Source organism: Stegodyphus dumicola, chromosome 11 (genome assembly GCF_044657685.1).
Source record: "Stegodyphus dumicola isolate Sdum_Otavi_A_Nest chromosome 11, ASM4465768v1".
NCBI classification, from domain to species: Eukaryota; Metazoa; Arthropoda; class Arachnida; order Araneae; family Eresidae; genus Stegodyphus; species Stegodyphus dumicola.
This window is the reverse complement of record NC_140778.1, coordinates 122763692-122790948: the sequence shown is the minus strand read 5'-3', so window position 1 is coordinate 122790948 and position 27257 is coordinate 122763692. Positions and strand designations below refer to the sequence as shown.

The 27257-nt window shown below is 30.9% G+C and overlaps 2 protein-coding genes across 7 annotated transcripts in view; both read left to right on the top strand.

Moving 5' to 3' along the window:
• The window catches only part of LOC118192195 (uncharacterized), a 62251-nt gene extending 51163 nt beyond the window's left edge, over positions 1-11088 (top strand). For all 4 annotated transcript variants that reach the window (XM_085827188.1, XM_035363098.2, XM_085827187.1 and 1 more), the window contains one exon: positions 9435-11088. In XM_085827188.1, the coding sequence (XP_085683314.1) occupies positions 9435-9716 (282 nt within the window). In that variant the 3' untranslated portion in view covers positions 9717-11088. The remainder of the gene's footprint in view (positions 1-9434) is intronic.
• Positions 11089-19110: 8022 nt separating this feature from the next.
• Positions 19111-27257, top strand: part of LOC118192194 (uncharacterized) — a 51572-nt gene continuing 43425 nt past the window's right edge. For 2 of the 3 annotated variants that reach the window (XM_085827186.1, XM_035363097.2), the window contains exons 1-3: positions 19113-19397; positions 20614-20780; positions 27027-27089. In XM_085827186.1, coding sequence (XP_085683312.1) covers positions 19133-19397; positions 20614-20780; positions 27027-27089 — 495 coding nt within the window. In that variant the 5' untranslated portion in view covers positions 19113-19132. Of the gene's footprint in view, positions 19398-20613; positions 20781-27026; positions 27090-27257 lie in introns of all 3 variants that reach the window. The other variant, XR_015044128.1, reaches the window with a different exon arrangement.

The following is a 27257-nucleotide window of genomic DNA, read 5'->3' as shown; positions in this document are numbered from 1 at the left end:
TCCATATCAACATTAAATTCATAGAACACTTCTATCACTAAGCAAACACGGATTAGAACGTGCATGGCAATGCTGAAAACTGATGCCATCCACAAAAAAAGGATACATAAAACTCGCGTCATTAAAACATTAATACATTAAAAGTCTCGTGTTCATTCAATAAAGTTATTCATAAAACTGTCTTGTGGATATCTTCCGAAGTTTATTGACGGCATTACATAACAGTTATTATGAATAATTCTACCCAATTTTTACTGAAATGGTGGTTTGTTTTCTTTCTCTTACAGGACTAAGCCATTTACCAATAAATTTTTGTGAGATTTCTTCCACTTATTTCATTGTTGTAACCGAGATATTCTTGGTTCCATTTTTCGCAAAAAGTTTGGAAAACTAGTTTGTTTCAGCTTCCACTAGTCAAAAATGTTTTTCAGTTTTTGCTTCATATCTACCAGTAAACAATCCAAACGTTTTATTATAGAAAGTAGAAGTGCAAGAGGTTGTATGCAGATACATTTCATCATTTTGCTTAATGATAAACTTAGAAAGGTAGAATTTTTGAAGAATAACGTGGTATGCCTTTGATTTTCTAGAATGAATGAACTCCTTAATCGTCCTCCAACACAAATAACTCCTTTTTCTTCAAGGAATGGACTTTTCGGTGTTTAACGTTTCGGTGCCATTAAAGAGTGGAAAATATATGGTTTACTTAAAATTTCATCAGAAATTTCAGAATATTGTAAAGTTCTTATTATCGTACAACTCGCATTATTAAGTTCTTGACTAATAAGAAATCACGTGAAATGCACTTCAAAAAGTTGTTGATAAATATTAAACAATAAGCAACAATCCGACATAATTTTGGCTAAGAGGAAAATTTGAAAATAAAGAATTCATCGCTAGTTTTAGTGAAATTGGAAATTGTTCCTTCTTCCTTGGATACTTCTTGACTGTCCAATTAATTAAATGTCCATTTATATAGATTCCTGATAATAATTGTGTAACCAAGAAGGTCTAATTAACCACTAATCACAGCCAAATAATTCATTAGGTCGTAATCTCTTGTACCATTATCAGCAGGATTATTTTTTTTCTTGAACGTGATTCCATTCCACCTCAGGAATGATGTTTGAATTTTTTACACTTGATTGGCTATGAAAGGAAGCTATCTTTGAAGCTAAAATTTAGAGGCAATCCTAAATAAGGTGATAGTAGAATCTGCCCATGCAAAACAATTACTAGCAAGAACAATTATTAGCAAACATTTCATCACTGCCTTGAGCAAATTTGCTAACAATAATGCAACGCATAATTCTACTCTTGGCAAAGATTACACTTTAAGTGGTGCAACTCTTGTTTTCGCACATATCAATGGCACTTTAATTTCTTCTTCAGAAAAAGATTCAGCATCCAATATGCCTTCTCAGATGAATCACAAAAAGCATGTAACTATTCTATGATAATTATCAGCTAAAAACATTCTAGGAATTTTTAATTTACTAAGCGAATTTAAATCTCCATGAAAGTGTATCCAAATTATCCATGGTTGTTGGGTAAGAAATTCATCTCTATCTAACTTGTCAATCCACAAGACTTGAAGAAATATTTTTGCAGAAATAACAGTTGGGGCTAACCAATCTAATGGATCAAAAAGTCTCGCAACTTCTGACAGCACATTCCCTTTAGTGACAATCGGTAGTGTACTAAAATCAAATGTGTCACCATGGGGATGGCAGTTTATTCCCAACACTTCCTTGGTTGTTCTTTGCAAGTAACCAACTGAAGAGCATTTTCTCTGAGTTCTTGTGACAATTATTATATGTCAAACATGTTAGATAACTATTTCTGCAGTCTGAAAACATCTCTACACAGAAGATTATCTATGCCATGTACAGTCAAAAGTCGTTAATTCGGAATGATCTATAATCCGTACCTCAAAACTAAAAACTTTCTGCGCATGCACCGCGTTGACACATGCGCATAGGCGTTTACGCGTGCGCGTAAGACCTTTTACGACTGCGCATATGAGTGTGCGCAAGTGCAGAATACGTTTTCGCGTGCGCGTTTTATGTATAATGGACGTATAAGCTAAAATTATCTAATTATCTATTTCAGTTAATGTTGATGATTGCGTTGTTCCTTAATTTTCGAATTGGATCCGGCTTATTATTTTTTGCAGACTCTAAGAGCAATTTTATAAAAGTAGGCTTAAACTTTCGATTATATCAAATAGAATTTCCGATATATATTTGTTAATATGTAAAGGATCTAAAGCGAAAGTATGTTTTGAAATCCGAAATCTGTTTATCAATTCCACGCTGCTCGGCGGGGGGGGGGGATCGCCGCGGCGGGCACGTAATGAATTGGAAGTTGATCTGTCAGCACTATCCTTATCTTCAGCGCAGATGTTTTTATTTTATTTGGCTTATAATTCCTTACCAAATGTAGTATTTCATCTCGATATGCTCCGTCTTTGATATGATTTAAAACAAGTTCCTCTTCATTATAATTTGCTTTCGATAGCGAAGAAAGTGACAGAGGTTATTGAAAACGAAAAAATTTCGATTGACAAATTAGTCGGTGTTCTCGACATAGCAATTATAGGACTTGAACAGCGGAACTTTGTAACTGAACAAGAAATTATGTCTGTTTAATAGAATTAAAGAGAAAGAATTATCACATGAAACGAAGCAAAACTTAAACAACTTACATTGAAAGAAATGTTTAATAAAGTAAACAAATAAATATTAAGCTTTTTCTTTTTGCAAATTTTGATACCCTTTAGATCATAATTGTTCTTTATTTCATAAATTACGGTTTCATATCTTTAATTTTAGAATTTCTGCATGCCATCTTATGAGATTTAAACTGATGATCTATAATCCGGAAAAATCGATAATCCGGAATTGCCGAAGTCCCGACGATTCCGGATTAACGACTTTTGACTGTACTAATTTTTGGCAGTAGTTTTTGATGTAGCACTGTTAGAAGATCATCAACGTAGAAGATTAGATTTGACAACTTCCGAACACTTGAAAAATCCTTTTGTTCATCTAAAATTAATTGGAGAAGAGAGCAAGTTGATAAGAAGGTGCAGGGGAAGTTCCATATGTCACCATTAAGAGTCGATATTCTAGAGTTTGTTCATTCACATGATTTCTCCAAAAGAATGCACTGGAAATTCATATCTTGAATTTGTCCATACATTTTTCCTGTATTTGCGCAGGTAGCAACAATATATGTTCTAAATCAGACGAGAATGTCAAATAATTCTGGTTAAATTTTGGGGCCTATGAGCATAAGTCATGAAGTTAATATCTGCTGGAGTTTTTGCTGATGAATTTTTATTTAGTGCTAGTGCATAATTGTTTAAAACTTGGGTGGTGAGGTAAGTAACAAATCACTGGAGGGACACCTTCAGAATCAGGTATGACGTCCATGTGTTGCAAATGCAAATATTCATCAAGAAATTCCTTATATAATTTTTATACAGTTCAGATTCATTAACCAGCCTTTTTTCTAAAAGTAAAATTCTCCTCAACGCTAATTCCTTTGAATCCCCTAATTCTGATGGCGATGTTTTAAATGATAATCTTACTATATATCTGCCTGCATTGTCTCTGTTACAAGAATGTTTAAAATGTTTCTCACACTTTTCTTCAGATTTTGAGACAACAATTTCTTCCGGCACTGTTTCAAGAGTCCAAAATTTCATAACTGATCCCCCAGTACTTAACTCTAAATAATGATATTCAAGAATTCACGTAAGAATTAAATAATGATGCTTCGGAAATGATCCAACCTAATTTCGAACAAACAGCTGTTGGAAGTTTTCGGTTCCGTTTAATTGATTCACCCAAAGCAAGTGACATGAAAACACTGATTCCTAAAAGAATATATATTGGAGCAGATTAATAAAATTTAGAATCTGGCAAAACTGGATCATTGAAAGAGTTCACAATATTTTATGGTAATGTGGTAAGTTTCGTGTAATAAGTTTCAACTAACCTTGTCTAAAACAAAAACGGAAGTTGTAAAGAAAGGTTCTGAACCCAATTGGGGGGAGAGAAAGTTATCTCCAGTTATCCGTTTGTTTGAGATGCCGTTGATCCTAGGGAAGATATCTGGGTCCTTGTGATTTTTCTATACAGATGAACTTACAAAAGACAAATCTCAGCAATAAAATTTGCCTGTGAGCCAGAACCAACAAGGCTCGACATTGTATGAAATTACATACTGCATCATGAACTCTGATTACAGCAGTGCATAACAAAACCTGTTTGTTTATGGTTCCACTATTCCACAAAATTAGAGTTTATGTGATTAAAATTATTAGAAACATTACCTTGGGTAGTATTTTCATTAATAGCAGGTAAAACAGCATCTCAAGATTTCGTAAAATGCAATAATGAATGATTATTATTATGCGATGTTTTGCTTCTGTTCAAGCTTTCACAAGCCTCAACATTATGCACATTAGATAAAAATTAAAACAAAGTTTATTAAATTTCACAAATTCAAAGTGCATGTAAACAGGCAATTTACTGAACTGATTGCACTTACATAAGTAATAATATTTTTAAAAATAAGGACAATTTGTAATAATTTTGAATACCAACAATGGGACTTTAGAATTTATTTTCCTTTCCTTAAAACTGGTTTTACTGTTGTGAAGTGTTCTAGCATGTTCTTTTAAAAAACTATGTAATTCATTTAATGTTCCTTGTTGGTTGCCCTTTAATTGTCTCCCATAGCAAATACATGTATTTTTATATATATATATATTTTTTTTTTTTTTTTTTTTGCAAGTAAACGAGTTGCTAGTGCATCGCCAATCCCTACTTGATGTTGTAGTATGCTTAGAGAATGAATGCATCCATAAATGACATCAACTAGTTTCAAAATAGTGTCTGCTGAATCAGCAACCTTTGGCTGTGTAACAAGTTTCTTAATGGATTCACTAGTCTTCATTTATTTGAAAATCTATCTTCAAGGAAATCCCAAGAAATTTTGTAATTTAAATCTAAAATGTGTATAGCTTGAATTACTTAAGGCATGTCTCCCGCTTTCCTAATGTGCCTTCGTGATGTAGTGGTTCTGCACGCTAGCCTGGTATTCCAGAGGTCCGTGTTCAATTCACGGCAAAGTGGTGGCTCATTTTTCATCTTGCCTGCTTCCACAAATCCTAATATCTCTATAGTGGCACCCGAATTAAAAGGGTGTTGAATGAGGATTCTCCACACCCAGGATTTGGCGATTGGCTCCCCTAAAAACCCTAGTCGTCCTTTAAAAAGAGGAGTATATAAGGTATATCTCCCGCTTTCCCAGTGTGCCTTCATGGTGTAGTGGTTCTGCACGCTGGGCCGGTATTCCAAAGGTCCATGTGATTCGATTTCCGGCGAGGGCGATGGCTCATTTTTCATCTCACGTACTTCCAAAAATCCTAATGTCTCTACATGTTTTCATTCCATATTCAAGTAGAGATCTTCAATTGTATTTTGAACTGTTTGATATTCTTCAATGTAGCTATCAATTTCCCTTTCCTTACATGTTACATAAATATTATCAAAAATGCATGAAACATCTGCACTTAAATTATTCAGTTTCGTTTTAAAAGTCAGATTTTTGCTCCATCTGCATTAGTAATATCAGAATTTATTTTATCTTTCAGTTTAGTTAAATTTCCTTTAGCAACTGGATTCTTTGTTATTAGTGATTTCATATCCATTTTGATAAAGGTAAAGATTTTTTATTTTTTAATTATTTATTTATTTGTCAAATGTCAATTACATTGGCCGTTAGGCCATTAAACTCCTTGCCTGCCAATAGCGCTGAAAACTACAAGAAAAATTTGTCAGTGCTTCACACTCGTCCAAATGTTCCGGCGTCCACTATTACATAAAACACACAATGACGAATCAGCTAGTCCAATGCAAAATAAATGATTCTGTAGACAGTCATGTCCCATCAATAGTCTAAAAGATGCAACCACAACTGTTCGCGGGTGGTCAGGAACAAAAGCTGGGTTTGATGAGAGAACACTCCAAGGCTTGCCCTTACAAGCACGAGTGGCAAAGTCTCTAAAAGTCTTTTAATATGTTAGTAGCTTAATAGAATGGAGGCGTGCACTTGTTTTTGGCTTTTGGAGAACCGTAGCCCCCTTTTTCATAAGCATATCAGCCAGGGGTGTAGTGTGGGAGGCCTGCTCGTGGTACACCCTGGGTTACGCTAAATCTCCTACAGCTTTGCCACTTGTTGATGGCTCCTAGAGAAAAAGGTAAAGATGACTTATCCTTAACTGAAACAGCAGATGCATGCTCTCAGATGTGTCAGCAGCAGTCAATTGAATCAAAGTTAGTTTTATTAGTATGAAGAACACATATTATCCATCAGGTGATGGCAAATAAACAGGGTTTGTAGTGGACCTTACAAGTGCTTATAAGTCCTTATATTTGAAAATAAAATATAAAGGCCCTTATAAGCGCTTACTTTTTCTTTAAACCCTTTTTTTTTTTTTTTTTTTTTTTTTTTTTTTATGAACGTGCATTTTTTTCCGTACCAAAGCCGAAACTAAATAAACAACTTTTCTTCCGTATATGCAACGTCAGATGGTTAATCATACTCCCGGAAATTGCTTTTCCCCCCTTTCTCTGCATTAACGTAACCTATGGTGTGCGAGAGAGTACAGACAGGTGCACGCCGTTCTATTGGTCAAAGAATTGCGAAAACGGTAGAAAATTCCGGTACATTCTGTATTCTTTTCCTCCCACCCAAATACTACACATGTTTGAATTTCTATCAAGATTTTAATAATTTACATTCTCGTTCCGCGTGGTAAGTTCATAATCGTGTTTATTATGATCGCTATGCTTATATTATGAGCATATGCATAAATATTTATAATAATATAGTTGCAGTAACTGGTGAAGTATAGATAAACTTCCAAAAAATGGATGTGTTTGTACACAGATTAGCTTTCTAAGGAATAATATTCAGAATGGCCTAAATAAAAGGAAAGTAATCGAATAGTAAAAAAAAAAAAAAAAAATGTTTTTTTTGGGGGGGGCAATACATTATACGGTACGGAGGTTGGGAGGTTCTCCCCTTTCTCCGCAAAATCTCTAATATTGAAGCAGTGGACTTTTTTTTTTTTTTTTTTTTTTTTTTTTTTGTCACTGTCCAATCTGGATTGAATAGGACTAAAAGTTTTTGCAGTCTACCCAACCTAAGCGAAGATTGATTCTCTTCCGGAAATTTAACGCAGTCTGTTGAAAATTAGAATCAGAAACATCCCAGATTAGTAAGTCTCTTTCTTTTCCTTTATTTAGTTCTTTATTCTCTGAATACCAGCAGCTGTTGATTCCGATTGCATAATATCACATGTGGAAGAATTACGCCACACGTTTTGCACAATAATGTTTGCGGTATTTTGCAGAGATAATTAATTTTGATCTTCAGTCTGAGATTTATTTATGAACACTTAAAAGAGTTTTACTGTGCACTCTAAGCAGAATATTTCTCAGTTCCGTTGGTCTATTTTTATATGATGCACATATCGAAATATCAAAATCATTTATTTAGCCGAGAAATCTAAAGAACGGTTACAATCTCCACCACTCCTCTTTTTCCAGTTACTATAAGGAATATTCGGCAATTTCTGAGTATGTGGGTTAGTTAAGCTTTTACTGTTAAAGGATGACTGCAGGAAGCAATTTCCCATCTTCTGATTTCAGAAATGTGCCTCTTTTTTACTTGTCTTTTTACTTCTCTTGCTTGGAATATATGTTAAGGGAAAACTGTTATGCAATGAAAATTTAGAAAATGTTCAGAATTTTGATTTAAGTTAAATTATTTAAATATTAATATGAGTGCAAAAATAAATTGTATTTATTATTAGGTGCCAAACAAATACAATTAATATGGCTTATTATTATTTTCTATATTTTGAACTGAAATTTTATCATTAAATCTTGTAATATAGTTTAGTTCGGTACTATTCGGTTTCGAGGGCCGTAAAAAATCGCCAAATTATCATTGATTTGAATGCTGCCAAAAAGAATTGCGGCAAGAAAGGAAGTATAATAGTAAATAACTATCTAAGATTGATGTTTTAATTTAGATGAAAGTTTAATTTCATATAATACTTTTTTATTATTATAATTTATATGAAAAAGGCTAAACATGACTGAATGGAAGCATAAGAGTAAACAACTATTTCAGATCATTATTATAATTTATATAAAAATTGCTAAACATAACTGATTGAATTCCTGCATCGCTATTTCGCTACCGACTTATCGCTAAAGCATAAGTTCATCTCGTAGTTTTTTTTTTTTCCCTCATTGTAAACTAATTCTGTAAATTGAACTGTCATTTAAAATTTAAAAGAAAAAAGTTAATTGTTTTCCATGGTTGAGGTAATGCTCATTCTCTTAATAAATATTGCATTGCTCATATTTTAAATTACAAGTCTAATTTTTCTTTAAGGTTGTGCAGTTGTGTATAATGTAATTAGACAGGTGCTTATTTTTTCCTTAAAATGTGCTTGAAAAGTGCTTATAGGTGCTTATTTTTTTAACTAAAATGTGGCTACGAACCCTGATAAATCTACAAATTAAAAATACTAACCTCCCTTCGCACATACATAAAAACAGCTTTTGTGGCATTTGAAAATGAAATTAAGCAATGATAATTATTGTTCGCTTAACACCCAAGGGTTCTTTGGCTTAACAGATTTAAAAAAAAAATAAAATAAAATAAAATAAAAAAATTATGATACAATGCGAAATAACAATTATGAGCAATGGACTTAAGAATTTGCATTTTTTAATCTCATGTTAAAAAAAAGAAAAAAAAAGTATTATGTTACAAAATGGCAAAAACAACAAATATGTACTCATTATCAAAACTCAAGCAATGACTTGATCAAATTGCCATTTCTGTCAACTTAAATTTAATAATAAAAATTTATTGAAAATATGGATGGATGCATCAGACCAGGAAGAAATACATTAATGCTGTTGGTTATTCCACACTTCGAATTTTATTCCCATGTGACTTTTTCTTGTGCAGTTTATTTTTGTGCTTCCACTCTTTCTAATCTTCAGGAATTCTGCCACTGAAATGGTAGTTTTGGGCATGCAGGTGAGACATAATGGATCTTCATATAAATATCAGCAAATCTGGTTAAACATTATTTAATTTATTTGTGTTATAAATTTTTAAAATGCAGCATAGAATTATGAATAACCATGTATAAAACCATAAATTACAAAATTTTGTATGTAAAGCATTAAATTAGCATTTTACATTCTTTAAATTTCAAATCAGTTAAGCTTATATATTACACTTTTCTAGTTAACTATATATAGCTGTATGCCATTAAATGTTATGTACAATTTATATATTAAAATGCCATAATCTTGTCAATATTTTAGATAAATGGTGTTCTACGAGAACAAAATGGATCACCTTTGACTGCCACACCTTCATCTCCAAGTATGAAAACTCGTTCACAGAAAGCCAGTTTACTGTTTACTCCGGAATCTGATGTTCTAAAAGAACAAGATATATCTTCTCCAACTGCTATGACTTCATTTTCAAATACAAGAACTCGTTCCAAAAAAGTCAGCTTATTGTATACGCCACAATTCAATTTAAGAAAGTCTGTCCGGAAGAGCGTGAAAGGAGATTTAATTACATTTTCCCCTTGCGATTAGATCTTCATTACCATTGTTATATAAAAATTATATAAATAAGAGCTTGGACATTATATTTACTCTCAAATGTCTATACGTGTATAAACAGAGCCATTGTAGAACTATTTATTTTTTTTAAGTAATTTGAATCTGTCAGTATGCTGAATTTTTGCCCTAAATTTTACTTAAGCAAAATAAATGTTTGAAATATTAACCTAACCTCATATGTGTTGATAATATATACAATATTGTATAATGACGTAGTTTGTTTTAGTATGAAAAGCCTTAAACACGTAGGCTAATAATCACTTTTATGCTTCTATTATGTATTATGTGCTGTACATATATTTCTGGAAAATAAATAAACTACCATGTAATGTATCAGTGAAAGTCAATTTTTTACACTGATTGTTCCTTCAGCTACAAAATGCCAATCCATCTCTTGCAAAATACTCAAAATAATGAGAAATGACCATAGCAGGTCAACCTGCCTGATAAAGCATCTGTACATAAGGGGAACTGATGCTTAAATGATCTCTATTCAGGGAATACAGTGACCACTGTTTAAAAGAATCACTTTTATTTTGTACATTTTGTGCTTATTTATGATTTATCAATAAAGATGGAGAATTTTTTTAAGTTATTCTCCTCTAGTAAAAGGCGTAATTTTATGATTTAAATTAAGTGAATATCACTTATTGAATTTGTAAGCGTATTTTTATATTTAAAATAATATAATTTTTAAATTGAATCTTAATCTCAAAAATTATTTTGTATAAATTTAAGTAAAAAAGAAAAAAACTTGAGGTCAGTTTTTAGGCATACAAACATAATAAGTTCCATATATACTGTAGCCTATTAAAGAAACTTTTGAAACAGAAATAAAGATCTTGAAATACTTCTCTCTTAAAAAGGAAATTTCTATTATTAATGTGACAGTGATCAAAATTTAGTTGATATTCGTAATTTTCATACAAACGTTTTCATGGAATAAAAAAAATTATATAACAAGGGTATATTGTTTTTGAAATCTCATGGAGATTTATTTGAATTACCTCAAGTAAAAACAGTTTTTTCCTTCAATTTAATTTGGTACAGTTCAGAATCACATCTTACTTTATATGCTTCGAAGTTCCACATGACTAACCTCTGTAAAATGTTTCAAGTGAGAAATGTACCTCCTGTGACAGACCAGTCCCTTATAGCTGCGCCACTGTGAACATTCCAATGTGATTTCTTCAGTCTTTGTTATTTTTTGATTTCATAATTTTCTGTTATATATTGCTTGTGCTTGTGACTAAAAATTTCATCATTAAATTGATATGTAATCATTTGGAAGTAAAAGTGTTTATTTACATACTATATTCTTAATAAATACTTTTTGTGAACACTACTTCTTTTTCCATATTTTCAGAGTAAGTCAAAAGCTGGTCATTTTAATAGGGAAAGGGAGCAGTTAAGTTGAGTTAAAATCAAAACTGCTTTTATCTTAATTACCAAGTTTGATTCCTATTTGCATATTATTTAGGTTTTACATAACAAGCAAGTAACATAATCAAATATTAAAATCAAAACAAACTTCAGGATTTTTTTAAAATTATACAGTTTTTATATATATAATTCCAATTTTATATTCAAAATGTGCATTAGAGATGTATAATTATACAAAATTTGAATTTCATAACTACAGTTAGGTTTGTTGCATTAACATTATTTTATATTAATATTTTTATAATAAAATGAAACTTTTAAAATTTTTCAATAAAGATTTAAAATTCATTTTTATGCAAGGCATGCTATGGCTTATGCATCATTAAGAACACAATAATGGGAAAGAAAACAACTGTATAGTGTTTCTTATTATCTACAAGGGGAGGTTTCGCCTCAGCCAAGGGCTTATTGTTGCCCACTTTTGGTAGTCTTTCATTTATGTTGTGGCAAATGGAATATTGAATCTAGAAGTTCATAAAGTTCTCAGCCCAAAATTTAAATATTTCTTCTTTCCAGTCTGCTAATATTTGAGAGATTTGGTTTGATTAGTCCAATTATGGCAAAGCATGCGAGAGCTATCAGCTGAAGAAGAGGGATGCCTTCATGGAGGACCTTTTTTTTTCCTTGTATGGAGTAAAGGATAAGTGATTAAAAATGTCTGACAAGGCAGGTAAATGAGACAAAATAAATTTTGTTGCATATAAAATGAAGTTAAAATGGAAAAGGGTTACTCTTATGAAACCCCTTTCCCCCCAAAAAAAGTGTTTTTAAACTTCTAATTAATACTCTTCATAACTTTTTTATAATCTCGCATGTTTTGTTAACATACATTAACTCAGGAGATTTTATAACCCGTCAAGAAATTCTGTATGCGATGATTCGAAATAAGTCAGTAAAACAGCATTCAGAAGAAACTGAAGATGTACCTGAAAGAGAATATTGTGCCATTTCACTCTGTCAACAAAATACTAAGCAATAAAACTAAGCACAGAAGGAGGGTTAAAAGAACTCACAGAATAATGATTATTGGAGAAGTTAAACAGCAAGAATCAATGTAATGTTTGTAAATTCTGCAGGACTAGTTTCGATGGTTTGAATATCAACTTCTTCAGCTGAGTGCAAATGAATGAGATGGTAATATAGGATTCATACGGTCCTTAAAAGTCCTTAGAATTTTTTAAAATTGATATTTGGTCTTTAACAGTCTTTAATTTTGCCCAAAATGGATAGAAGGTCCTTAATTTTAATCATAAGAAATTTCTGTTTTTACGACTGATATTTTTAGTATGAATTAGCATTTTTGAGGAATATTTTTGGCGATTGACTGACAAATATGGTTACCTTTTAAATGGGTTCATGGGTTGTAATTTGTTCCTATTTCTAATATAAATGGCAGGATAGTTGAGTTTCTGAGCAAGACATGAAACATAAGCATTTTGAAATTATTTCATTTTTTCTAATGAAGAGCTCTTAAAAAATTTTTCGCTTTTGGGGATGTGAATTCTTTTATTAAACGGCTCTAAATTTGGCAATTTTGAGATCAGTTTCTATAGGAAATTTAATTCTGAGATTTGGGAATTTTTTGACGATTTTTTTTAAAACGTAACATCGATAAATTTCATTAAAATAATGGTAACATATTGAAATTATGTTTAAAAAATAACAGTAAAATAAAACATTTTTATTTTTTGCTGTCATGTTATATAGTTCCATTTTGGCCACTTATTATACAATATTTTGAATCTGAAAAATAAATGAGGTATAATGCTATAAAGCCCAATTTATGAAATAGTTCTTATCAAAAGCAAAACAGCTATGTAATTAATTGTATCTTCTTTTTAATTTTTTTAATGGTAAGAGTTTTTCTCATGTTATTGTCTCAGAATATGCATCAGTTTTCTCCATAAAATTAATTTTACACTTTTCCCCTCAGATTTTTTTCCCAAAATATTTCTGGCTATTTGCTGTTATAGAATTTGTAAGAGTAATTTTTCTTTGGGTTTTTAGATACTGCAGCTTAAAAAGTTTAGGAGGATTTAAAGGCAAGATTTATGGACCCGCGATTCTAGAAGCTTCCTGAAAAATGCCTCCATGGTATTCACATGTAATGGATGTATTTTACAGAAAGTTTGCAATGAATTTCTTACTTTTTGGAGAACATTGAAAACACAATATTTGAATGTTTTACTGCTGATGCTAAAATCTTTTTTTTTTTTAACATGTTTATCATCCCCTTATTTTACCTATTTTCTACTAGACACAAGCATGGAGAGTATCAGAAATGCTTCTAATCTTATGACATGGACAGGCATTATAGAAAGGAATTTTTTCATTAATAAAGAAATTGAAAACTGACAATTTGATAGATTCATCTAATATGTCTTATCGAATCATACACAGGGCTCGCGCGAGGCATTTTCCCACCTGTTTCAATCTCTGTGGATCCTAAATTCTGCTTCCAGTGCCTGCTCTAAATTCTAAAAATTTTGTCATTTCTAGATTGTGTTGCTTGGTGTGTCACTAAATTCTAAAAATTCTGCCACACCAGCTCTGTAACGGCTCCTAATCATATATATTTCATATTTCTTCTGAATGTTCATATGACTAATGAAATAAAATTACCAGCTTTTTCTATACATTCTAAATGCATTTAGTTTTTTTAGAATATTGGAAATTTTTAAATTCTAAAATCAAAAGGAAATGTATTGAAGAAAGAGCTGAATGCATAAAGAGAAAGAAAATATTTCTTCAAAGACATGTACAGTTATTATTATGTAAATTATCCAATTGTTTATAATTTCAACCTTTGCTATAATTTCTCATTTCGCTTTCTTGACAAGAATGCAATCACTTAGATAGTTTTTGGAATGTAAGATAGAATGTGTTTCTGACCTTCGCTTGTTCGCTGCATTAGTTCCTGTCAACTCAGATCATGTGTAACTGCTTTGGATTATCACTGCTGACAGTTCAATTTCTTATGATGACAGAGTTACAGAGCTAGCATAAATTAAAATTATATTGTATAGTCTTTGACCAGGAGTCCACGTTTTTAGTTTGAATTTAACTCTTCTTGTTTAATTACATCACCACAAGCTGTAATTTGTTAGCATAAGGATGGATTGGATTATTCAGTTATGGCAAAGCATACAAGGGCTAACTGCCTAAAGGGAGGGATGCCTTCGTGGAGGACTTTCTAAGGGAAACTGGCTCGTATACACGTTACACATGGGGAAACCCACGAAAACGCCCATGCAGCCAGCCCACTCGCGGCATTCGAACCTTGGACCGAACTACCAGTGTTCAGCATCTTTACCACTCGGCCGCTGTTGGGCTTGTTAGCATAAGAACATGTGTTTACGGTCTTAGTTCTTTTTAAATAAGAGGCTTATTTAAACCTTTGTCTGACTTTGTAGTTACTTTCAGACATAGCTATAATTTGCTTCACGTCTGTGTGGAGATTTTGGACTATTTAACTTTTATCAGAACAAAAAAACCCTAATAGGTACATTGTGAAGAGGTTTACAAGTTAGGAGATAAAGCACGCAAAAACTATTGAGAACATCGGTTTGCGTATTGAGGCAAATTTCTGATTGTTAGAAAAGATGCTTAAAGAGAAAGAAAAGGCCAAAATGTCTGGGAAGGCTTCAAATTGAAAGGATGCATGAATATTTTGTTGAGTGTTGTTGCTGCAAAACATAAATGTTTTGTAGGTTTTAATGTGTAATTATCCTAATATTGTTTAAGAATCAATGTCATAAATTACATATATTTTAAATTGTGAAATTGTATTAGATTGTGATTTTAATAGGGCCGTTTTTTAAAAAATATTGTTAAAAATAAATAAAACCTAATACTGGTCATGTAAATCCATAAGGACTAAGGTTATCTAACTGGCTAATTTTATTAAATTATTTATAACTAACTGCTTACCCTTAAAAATTATCTCTGCATATTAAAGGGAGTTATTACGTTTCATTTATCCTTACCGTGGTCACAAGATAAACTCAAAAATGTAAAATTCATGTAAAACTTATTCTTCACATTTAGTGAAACTTGAAATAATACAAAACAACTTATCACTCTGGTGCTTTGGCTTATTGGAACCTTAAAGTATATTACCTGGGTTAGAACCCCTGGAACTCTACAGAAGCTACAACACTAATTGCATCAGACAGAGCTCAACTAACTTTCAAAACTCGCCAACCTTGCCTAGATCAGAGCCTTCAGGTTTGTTCTGATCAGCAGGTAGCTCTAGGCAAACAGCAGTGGTGACAACAGCTAGTCTTTTGTTATGAATCATGCATTTTTACTTCTCATTTTAACCTATGCCGCTTGACGTAAAATCTACCTGCTATTTAAACCTCTAGACTGAGCAAGTATGTGACAAAAGGAGACACAAAAATAATCAACATAAAGCCAACTGTTAGTAAAACGCAAATAAAATGTCCCTTATCTTCTTTCAAATATGTCGGACTATTATAAGTGTAAAATATTTAACGCTACTTGATAAATTTCATAAAGTTTATTTTATTCTCAAGCTTATTAATAATTATATTTAATAGTAATGTATCCATCCTACTTACGGATCTATTTTATTTTTAGGATGATATTACAAAATTGAAGTTCAGGCATAGATAATATCTTTAATTGAATTTATTCAGCTCCCATTTGCTGATAGATCCTTAATTGTTTTCATTAATGGTCCTTAAAAGTACTTAATTTCCGTGTGCAGAAATGCGTACGAACCCTGTAATAAGAATGACTGGAAAGAAGTCAAGCTACTGGTGCCGTCCTGCAAAATACAAGCATTACACTGATTCTTGTTATTTATCATCTTTATAACTCAAGAAACTGGTTTTCAAGTAATGACTTCATAGGTTTGCAGAATATTCTATATGTTGTCCAAATTATCAACGCAAATCACATTAAGCAGGTAAATAAATAAATAGAAACCAAATCTGAAAGAATTCAAATTTTAACGTAACACCGGGGTTTGTTAAGGTTTTTTATGCTGTAGTCGTAGTTTACCTATCTATTCTTGGATTCACTCCTGCAAGCATAATTTTTTGTCTTTTTAATTTTATTATCAAACACGGAACTTACATAAAAGTTAACAGTGAAATTACAAAATTTTTAAAAGCAGTAAATTTTTAGACTTTCCGATCGAGAGTTGCCTTTAATGTTTTTCAGTGTTTAGGACTCCTATTTCGTCTAATCGCTTTGGAGAACATGAGGGTGTCCTGAGTAGAACAGTGAGTTTACTTTAAACTATGTCCTTTGAAATTGTAGAACATATGACAAAGAAGGGAAGGGTTTAATTATCCTTTATTCTTCACAATTTACAGCCGCTCCCTCACTTCGGGATACAGAGACCAGTACTTGTGGTCTGAACATAAAATTAAGAACTACAAACTAACTAAATTTAAATAAGAGCTAAACTCAAATATTTTACAAAGGCAAGTAACACTAAGATTGGCCTTTTATATCTTTACGTTTGTAGTAGCAGAATGCGGGGAAAACTACAATACGTCTTCAATATCAAGAGGACTAAACCAAACCTCTGGCAAGTCTGGCTTAAAGGCAGACAGCAAATGACTGAAAAGCGCGTTTGAAATAAGGTGGTGAGAAGTCTCACTCTCTAACTCTTTCTTGGCCAAAAGCCACAACTTAAATACAACTAACCGCGTTTATTCTGGCCGGAAGTGGAAAATAAGAGGGGACAGTAAAGTTTTAAAATAAAATAAACGTTAGTAAAACTTAAAATCCTTATACGGTATTTTATTTTGTTCTTTAACTATTCATCATAAATTGAATAATTTATTAATTTTTTTATCTCGTTACATTTTACTGAATTTCAATTTTAATTGTTTTTTATTTTATCTTTTTTATTATTAATTTTATTTGTTTTTGTTATTTATTTCATTTCATTTTCTGACGGTCTTTTGTGAGGCTTTGGCACTTCTGAGTTTAGAAATTAAGCTTTTCAACAATATTTTCTTCACTAACTTTAAACAAACAAAAAAAAAAAAAAACTCTGGCATTCTGGCAGAGCGATTAGGCACAGCAGCTACAAAACATTCTTTTATTTCTCGACAAATCTCGGCATACATCTACTGAGGTGGAAGGATGTGACTAATGCTTTTTTTCGCTATGAAAATATTACTAGAACCGCATATTTTAACTGACAGTTAGACATTAATATATGGCCCAAATTTCCCTTATATAACTATTCCAATCAGTGGAATGATTCATATCAAGTTGATACCGGCAAAATTCGAGGGAAATTAATTTTAAAACCACACATAAATGAAACGAATTGACATTAAGAAACTGATTCTAGATCCTTCAACCCAATTCTGAGAACGTAATCTTCACCCCCCCCCTCGGCGCGTCATATCTCATTTCATTGCTTCCTTCTGAATTTTCGAACTTTAAATGGAGCTTCATTTTATTGTTTTCTTGTACTTTCTTTTAGAGCGAATAATTTTTCATTCCTGAAAAAATTGTATGGAAGAGGTTTCATCATTGGGTAAATCAAAAATCTCATATCCATGGAAATACAATAATAATACAAGCACAAGTGCTCGCTTCATGCAAGGAGGTTAGAACATTGTTCTAGTATTAGTAGTACTTTAACCTCCTTAATTACGTATTTAGGTACTTTTCTGTTTTGCCGGCGCAGGAAATAAAGTCGTCAATAATCTTACAACCGATGCCAAACGGAATATCCTCACTGGTAACCTTTTACTCCTCATTTTGAAAGCAAGTTGCAGCCATTTCTTATCAGATTGATTGTTTCTTTCAATACTGACATACAATACCAGATAGTTAAATGTTATGCCCTAAAGCCATTTGTGGGCGGTAATTAAGTCAATTACGATGCAATCACATCGCTCAACCGATGGCAAAAGTATAGAAAAGGCAAAGTCAAAGATTAAATTCATCAATTCTAATAAGAATGCAGTAGCGAAGCACTAGAAAGCACTGCGGTTTTACATAATTTCTAAGTAAGCTATTTGTACGAATTGAAATAATTCTTGCATTTAAACTTGTATTAAGATTTAATTTGAAATTAATTTTTGTATTCCAAATTAAAATTAATGTAGAATTCCAGTTAATGACAGAAATGCTCTAATCTGAAAATATTTCTGACATTGTCTCTGTGGACAAAGATAAATTCATTTATCTTTGTCCACACTTTTGATGGAACCAAAGATTATCACGTTGATGAATATGAGAAATGCTGCAGTCTAAAGAAACTTTCTGAAAAGAAGAATTAGCCTTATTTCCAAATTATCTGAAAGGAGAAGCATCGACATTCTATATTCGGAAGTGTGAGGAAATAGATGGGGATCTATTAAAAAATATGAGATTAAAAGACATAATTGGGATCTGTTAAAAAATAAATTTCGAACATTTTTCTAGTTCTGAAGACGATAAGTATTTTAGTAATACATAGATAAGTATTTTAGACAAAAATTAAGGTTAAGGTCTGCTTTGCAATTAATTGACCAAATTCTATCAGAGTTACTCACTCAAGGTTTACCAGAGCAATATCATATGTTATTACTACATATTCATTCAAAATTAGATTACCCTAGCACGAAGTTTATTCCAAACATCAAGCTCATTTGAAGAATAACAAAGGACCAGTAATGTTTTCAGATTTCTTGTTCCTAGGCAAAATCCTCGTCTTGATTTTAATTATCCAAGATATCCCACTCTAGGTCTTACTCTAGGTCTTATTTGTCTCGACATCCAGTTTGGAGAAATGTTCAGCCATCCACCACCTCTATCAAAATCGAACCCTCCTCTCCCCTCCGAAGAAAAAAGACAGATTTCTTTTTAGAACTCAGAGGTGAATTTAAAACAATTTATATTTTAGTGCGATGTGAAGGTTTCTATATGCAAATTGAGCAACGCAGTCTCAACTCGACTCAACTCAGATGGGCGCTAGTTTCGTAAATATTTCTTTACGGCTGGCACTTTATATTTCTAGTGTTTTATACTTTGTGACATTTTTTACTATTTCACGAATTTATTCGCTCGTTATGGATATGTATAAAAAAAAACCTTTGAAGTTTACATGTAACTTTAAAGATTTTAAGTCTACAGAAATTGAAACAAGTAGAAATTTAGCTAGGAGTCATCAAATCCATAAAGTTCGAGAAAGTGCTATGACTACAGAAGATAAAAAATTAACCTGTGAAGGTAAGTTATTAAAGTACAATTTATAGTATATTTTGAATTCTTAGGGAAATTTTTATGTGAAAGTAATTTTAGTAAGGGGGGACAAACATCCAGACTGCTCTATTAATTTTATAGAACTTTTTCCATCATTTTGATTAAGAGGAATTCATTTAATTGCATTTTACTGTATATGTGATATTTTTAATGTTCTAATAAGTTTTAAAAATTTATTAAAAAATTTTTTTACATCGCTTTTAGAAAGGTTGCTCTATGCATAAAGAGTACAGTAAGTTATAATTTTTGTATCGTCTGTTGAATTCTCGGTAAAATTTGTAACTCTTTTAGGTAAAGTATGTGAAAGTAAAATTTTTAGGGGAAAGTGCAGAATCGCCCACTGCTTGGCGCGTTTTTGAGGATTGCACATACTCGGTATCCATGTACATATCGACCTATTTTCACTTATAAAAACATCTCAGAATTGCACAAAATTGGCATTGTGCATTCCCTTGACTTTATCTATGTACACATCGATCTATTTTCACTGAAAAAGTCAAAGAAAATTGAAAAAAATCCAATTCTTCTTACTCTTGTAAAAAGCGCTAAACAAATAAGTGGGCGATTCTGCACTTTTTATACAATTTTTATTAAGCAGACACAAACTTCCAGACTACTCTTTTAGGTAAAGTCCTAGTATATGGTGCAGCCTTGGCGCGAGTTTGAAAATTATCGCCAACACCCAAAAATGACTCAAAGAACGTCTATATATATATACTAAAAAATTTTACATATATACAATTTCCGTGTACTTTAAGTATATATATAGACTCAAAGAACGTCTATATATATATACTTAAAGTACACTATATACTATCACTATATACATAGTATATACTATGTATTTATATTCTTTGAATATACTATATATATTCTTTGAATACCCGTTTCTACTTGTGGTATATGTTCCGTTTTTACTGCTTATCATAAAAGTCGCCAGAAGTAGTCAAATCCCGTGTGCACCGGATACTAGGATTAAACCCTCTTTTAATTTTATAGGACTTTATTCTTTATTTTGATTAAGCAAAATTCGGTTATTTGCGTTTTACAATACATATGATATTTTTTATATACCATCACATTTTAAAAATTACCTTTGATATATCAGTATTATGGTATCTACTTACATAGTTATAAAAACTTCTGTATTTAGTGCTTAAATTTTTAATTTGGTATGTAATAGCCAAGCCTCAGTTTAAAGGAGAATCAAGACTAGAGATGCTGAAGAAATGGAAAGAAGAAAAACTGCTCAAGAAGCAAATGGAATTAAAGTTAAGGAAACCAGTTTTTAAAGTAGGAAAATATGATCCAAATTCTGGAACATCCTTAATGAAAAGCCTAGAAAAATCAGTAAGTTGTGTGCATCATTTTTCTGTTAAACTTGTTTAATAACTTTTTAAAGAAAAATTTAGATAAGACTTTTGTTGCAAAGTATTAAATGTTTTGTTTATCTAGTGTCCTCGGTTTTCTACAGTACAAACATATGTTAGGTAATATACCAAATTCATATTTGCATTTTATATAAGGATATATATTTGTATTCATTCAAGTTTTATAAAATATTTAATCCTCTTAGTGGCCAAATTATATATATATTAACTCATATATATATATATTAAAAATATAAGTTGTAATTTTTTTAAGTGTTCAGATATACATATTGAAATGTGTCCACACAATTAATGTAGCAAGTTGTTATTTCATGTATTGATAAATTGTTGTTTCATTTATGGTAGCCTGAGTAGTTGAATGTTATGGAAACCCTATTGTGATGTACTTGGGTGCATGATTCTGGGAAATTTTGAATCATGGGATGTTTTGTAAGCACTTTTATGGTGTGTGTTGGTTTTATTGTTTAGATGGTAGAATGGCTGAATGTAGTAAGATTAATTCAGAAGTCAAACAACAAAAATCAGCGTTATATTTTCAAATTTTCACAGGAATAGTTTCGATGGTTTTACCGAACCATCATCGTCAGCTGCAAAAGTGCAAATGAACAAGATAAGATTTGCAGCTGACGATGGTGGTTCGGTAAAATCATCAAAACTAGTCCTGTGAAAATTTGAAAATATAACGCTGATTTTTGTTGTTTGACTTCTGAATTAGTATTTGTTCGGCGTGTTATTGTGTCTTAATTGTAGTAAGATTAATTTGAAGTTTCTGTACGATTTGGAACGAAAGGGGAAAAGACCGTTAATTGACTGGTGTGTAAATGATGGTTTACTTAGTAGCCATTATAAGTGTCCTGTGTGTGGGAAGGATATGCGTCTAGTTAAGCGTAATAACCATTTAGATAGATTTGAATGGGTTTCTAGGAAGAAAAGTTTAGATGGGGCAACGCCAATATACGGATTCGAGTTCAGATAATTTTAGGAATTTTTTCGATGCTGTTAAGGAATTTTGTGTGCCACAGACTAAAGACAAAGGAACTTCTAAATAGGGTAAGTGGATATTTGCTTTTTGCAGTGCTTAAATGTATAACATGTTTTTTCTTTTTTATGTTATTTTATTGTTTGGTTTAAAATGTAGTTTATTGAGATTATGTAGTTTTTGTTTTCCTGTATTGTAAAATTGGGTGCTCCTTTGACTTTATAAGTGAAAATATATCGATGTATACATGGACAAAGTGAAGGGAGTGCGCAATGCAAGTTTGTGCAATTCTTGGAATTTTTTTAAAGTAAAAATAGGTCGACGTGTACATGGATAAAGTCGAGGGAGTGTGGAATGCTATTTTTGTGCAATTCGGAGATTTTTTTAAGGTAAAATAGGTTGATGTGTACATGGATAGAGTTTGTGCAATTCTTTGTCTTGCTATTTTGGCTTTGTGTAGCGACAATTTTTGGCGCAAAAATCGCTGTTATGCAAGCCAAAATAATAAGAATTGCACAAACTCGGTATCTATGTACTGCCAAGTTTCGCCCAGGAGTACCCTAAAATATACTTTTACCATTATTTTTATTTTACTGCTTTTTCAAATATAAAAGCACATTTAAAAATAAATGTAAATTTTCTAAAAGTTTATTAAAATAGAGAATATTTTCTTTCAGAATTGATAGACTTATTTTTAAAGATTTACACTATAAAAGGCCTGATAACATGATGAACAGAAAATGTATTGCAGCTTGTCCTAAACTTTTCTGTTGAATTTATGATAACTGTGCATTTTTGCGTCATTAATTAAAAAAAGTTAATGTTTTATGATATCAACTGTATGAAATTTTCATATGCTTAAGATTTCCTATATTTAAGTCCAGGTTTTTATGTTTTATCCAATTACTTTTTTTAATATAAATAATGGTACTTTTCCGTTTCGCCGGCGCAAATCTTGCCAAGCAGACTTTATTGGGAACAACGTACAGTATACACATAAAAAATGTTAACAAATATTAGTTCTATGATTTTTTTATTTTGAAGGCATAAACATTTCAATATTGCTTAAAATTTTGTAAAAAGCCAATAATTAAAGACAATAAATTTGTAAAAAGACATTAATTTAAGAATTTACTATGCTTTCAATGGTTCAACATCTTGATTCACCGGTTCATATGATGGGATCCCAAGTGATCTCATCTCATGTAAACTACGCTACAAAAATCCAATTCTCTCGGTAATTATCTACATTAATTTCAAGTTAAATCTTGATTTGCAATGCAAGTTTAAATGCAAGAATTATTTCAGTTTGTACGAATAGCTTACTCAGAAATTATGTAAAACCTAACCTAAACTATTATGTAAACCTATGTCATCCTAATTGACTTAATTACCGCGATTGGCCCTAGGGTATAAAGTTGAACTATCTGGTAAAATTCTATGTAATTGTATGCCAGTATTGAAAGAAACAGTCAATCTGATAAGAAATGACTGCGACTTGTTTTGAAAATGAGGCGTAAAAGGTTACCAGCGAGGATGTTCCGTTTGGAATCAGTTGTATCATTATTATTGGCGATTTTATCGTCTGCGCTGGTAAAACGGAAAAGTACCTAAATAATTTCAGAATAAAAGAATATAGCACGTCAGTGGTTATGTAGACTTTAAAAAAGAAATCCATTTAATTCTAAATTATTCACTGCTAGCAACAAAATTAAAATGGATTATTTCAATTGCTCTTGAAAGGGCTTAAAAGATGAATAACATCTAGCACACTGAATATATTTATTAAGCTTTTTTCCTAAAATGTGAATTTAGATTTATGAAAAATTCCCACCTCTCTTTCAAGTCCATTGGAAAATCTACAGATATATTAAGATGGAAAGTTGAAAGGTGAAATTTTTCATGGCAATATATAATAAAATCCTAAATTTATTTTTATCTGCAGTTGGGGGAATGTATGAAGGAAGTAATTCTTTCCTTTTTTCAACCAGTTTTCTGTTATCCAAACATATAGGCAATAACAAATCTTTTCATGCAGTAATCATGGTTTTCTTATCTTTCTGCCAGTATTTTTTTTAATGATCCAATTTTTTCATTGTTTTTCAGGAAATCGATTGAAATAGCTTTAAGTATACTATCTGGTAACTTTAATATGAAGTATAGATTTTTCAATAGAAAACAAATCCGAAATGGGCTTACAAATTTTTTTAACATTCAGAAAAACTGATGTTCGCATTTAATTATTTGTAATTTATATTTTATAAAAAATAATCATTTAAAGAAACAGTAAATTTGCAAGGAAACAATGAAAGGAAAGCAAGTAAAATATTTACAATTGATCTAGCGACTTCAGCAGGACTTATTTAAGATTTAACATAATTTAAAAATTAACATTGCAATTTTGATTTGATTATGCCATTTAATACATTATCAGTGCTTTTAGTTCTTCAGAATAGACAGTTAGAATTCTAAAATATATAGAGAGACTCAGTTTGAAACACTTTACATTTTGAGGAATTAATTTTTAGAGAAAGTTTGTTTTACATTTAGTTGCCAAAAAGAAAAAAAAAAAAAAAAAAAAAAAAAAAAGATTCACTTTTCATATTCTCATTTTTACTATAGGAAATAGCAGTATATTTTCAAATGGATTTAAAATGAGCTTTTGTGATTTTTTTCTTTAAATTCTTGTATCTGATGTTTAGTTTAAGGAATGTAATACTGAGAGAAATTTCAAACTTTGATGCTTTCATATTATTTAAATTTTAAGTAATTATTATCTAACCATCAAATATTTTTAGCTTTGACACAATATTTTGTTATCATAATAAATCTTTAAAACATCATTCAATTTATTCATATATCCAATTATTATTCACCCACCAATCACGGATCTGTAGTTGGAAGCATGCTTAGGAATGTTTCCAACTTAAAGAAGAAAAGGAATGTATCTTGAAAGAATATTTTCCCTTTTCATGTTGACACTTACATTTTTTCACTATTATTTACTGAAAACATTCTGGACTGTTGATGTGCCTTTTGATGATTGCAGTGAGAATACTTCTTAACATTAAAGATAGAGAAGATTTATTTTTTTGAAGACTGGATATTTTCGTTTCATGTTGAGAAGAGCATATTTTAATCCAAATTTAAAATATAGAATAAGGAGATTAGCATACAGCCAAAAAAATAACATAGAAATTTCTTTTCAAACAATTCCTTTTATACCCTAAAAAAAAATCTGGAAGATTTCTTTGAAAAATGAGAGTCTTGAAAACCTAAACATCGCTAAAATATAGGGACTGGTTTGTGTTGAGCTGCCATTTACTATAAATAAAGAAGGTTCAGAGTAAAGGGTTAAAAATGATCTTTAATAATGAATTTGTAGCTGAGTGACATGGAATTATTTAATGTTTATTACTCCAAATAACTGGTTGCCTGAAAAGGTAGATTTCTTCTGATGAGCAATACAAGCTATCTTTTGTAAAGACTGTGGCATTCAGGTTTCTGGGATTGGTAAAGATGTGCCATTTGTCATATTATTTTGTGTTGAGGTAATTTTGTACCTTGTGTAGACATATTTACTATTAACTGCTCGACCAAGGATAAATGCCTAGCTAAAGATAAGTCATCTGCAAATAATACTTTGCATTTTTGGATTTTTTCTAATATGAATAATACAGAGGGATTTTAAATTAGTATTTGGCAAAAATGTGAAGGCAGGTATAGAGGACTGAAATAAGCAAATTTTGTAATGGAAAATATGCGTGGAAATGTTGCATGTAAGACATGAACAACAGCTAGGCAAGATAAGTAAAGTCCAAAGAAACATGTTAATGATTTATCTTTTTAAAAAAGTGCTCAAAAGGATAACAAATAACAGTAATACAAAATTCATTGATTTGACACATGGACTGGCATACATTTTATATTATCAGATCTAGATATTTTTAATACCATTATAGTATTTTTGTTTTCGCTTGGTGTTGATAACCATATGCCAACACAACTTCTTCTGGGCTGATATATATTTACTGCTCAATGTCACATGAAAATTGCAAGAAAGAGGTATTAATCTCATTGCAGCTAAAATGATTATCTTTGGTTTTCATCTTTAAGTTGACTTGTTTGCATCAACACTGTTACACTCTGATATAGCTCCATTAATGGCTTAACCTGATGTCGCAACACTTTTATAAGATCTTCATTTTCACCTAAGTTTTTATATGATTCCTATCAGTTTCTTTATATGCTATATTTGTAATGAATACTTGTTGATTATGTAACAAAATATAAAACTGCTATTTCTAGACTTTTTTTCAGAATGACTTGTACAAATGTGATCTCGTATTTAAGCTTTTTATATGCTATATTTGTAAATTGTACCTGTTGATTATCAAACAAAATAAAAAGCAATTTATACCTTCAAACATCCACTGGCATCCATCTACTCATCAAATGACTGACTGTGCAAGTGTTCATAGTTGGTGGGAAAATGCTTACTACCACATTTTTTATTTTGCATCAGGAAAATGCTAAGTATAATTAAGAGTTTAAAAAAAGTTAAATTTAATATGAAAACCATCACCTTAAAGATTATTTTAATAATAATGAAGATATTCAGAAAACTAACAAAATTTTAGCTTTTAAATGAAAATCTTCACCTTAGAGGTTATTTTAATAGCAATGAAGAGACAAGAAATTAACCAGATTCTGAATGTATTAAAAAAGATGAATTCTTTGAAAGAATCGATCAACTAAGTGAATGTGCCAAATATTGTTTAGATGTATAAAGACTGCATATTAAAGTCTAAGAATAAGGGTGTTTTCTTTAATTTTTGATTTTGAACAAGTTTAGTCGTAAAGTTTTAAAGATGTGCTATGTATAAATACCTTAGTAGCTAAATTTATCAACATTAATTTAATTTTTCTTTTTTGCTATATTTATATAGCCTGGGTATTTAAAATTTTTATATAGCCTTTGTCTGTGTATCAGTGCAAACAAATACCTTAGTAGCTAAATTTATCAACATTAATTTAATTTTTCATTTTTGCTATATTTTATATAGCCTAGGTATATAAAATTGTTATATAGCCTTTGTCTATGTATCAGTGCAAAAAGTCATATTAAATTACTCTTGTTGATTAGTCATCTAGGATAATTATATATATTATAGAGCTGAATACTTGCAGCTTCTATTGTTTAACAAATTTGGTTACCTTTTGCAGAATTCAAATGATATGACACTGAGACAAAAACCTGTCATCGCTGCACCCAAAGTAACAAGCGAGGTGAGCTGTAGATCATTTACAAATATTGTTTTTAAGTATATTTTTTTATTGTGAAACATGTAACCTCTGCCAAAATTATATATTTATACAAATAATACTTGTCAGCATTTTTAAAACTGTTTCAAGAAAAATGTACTTGTAAGTTTGATGCACATTAGATTTTGAGAA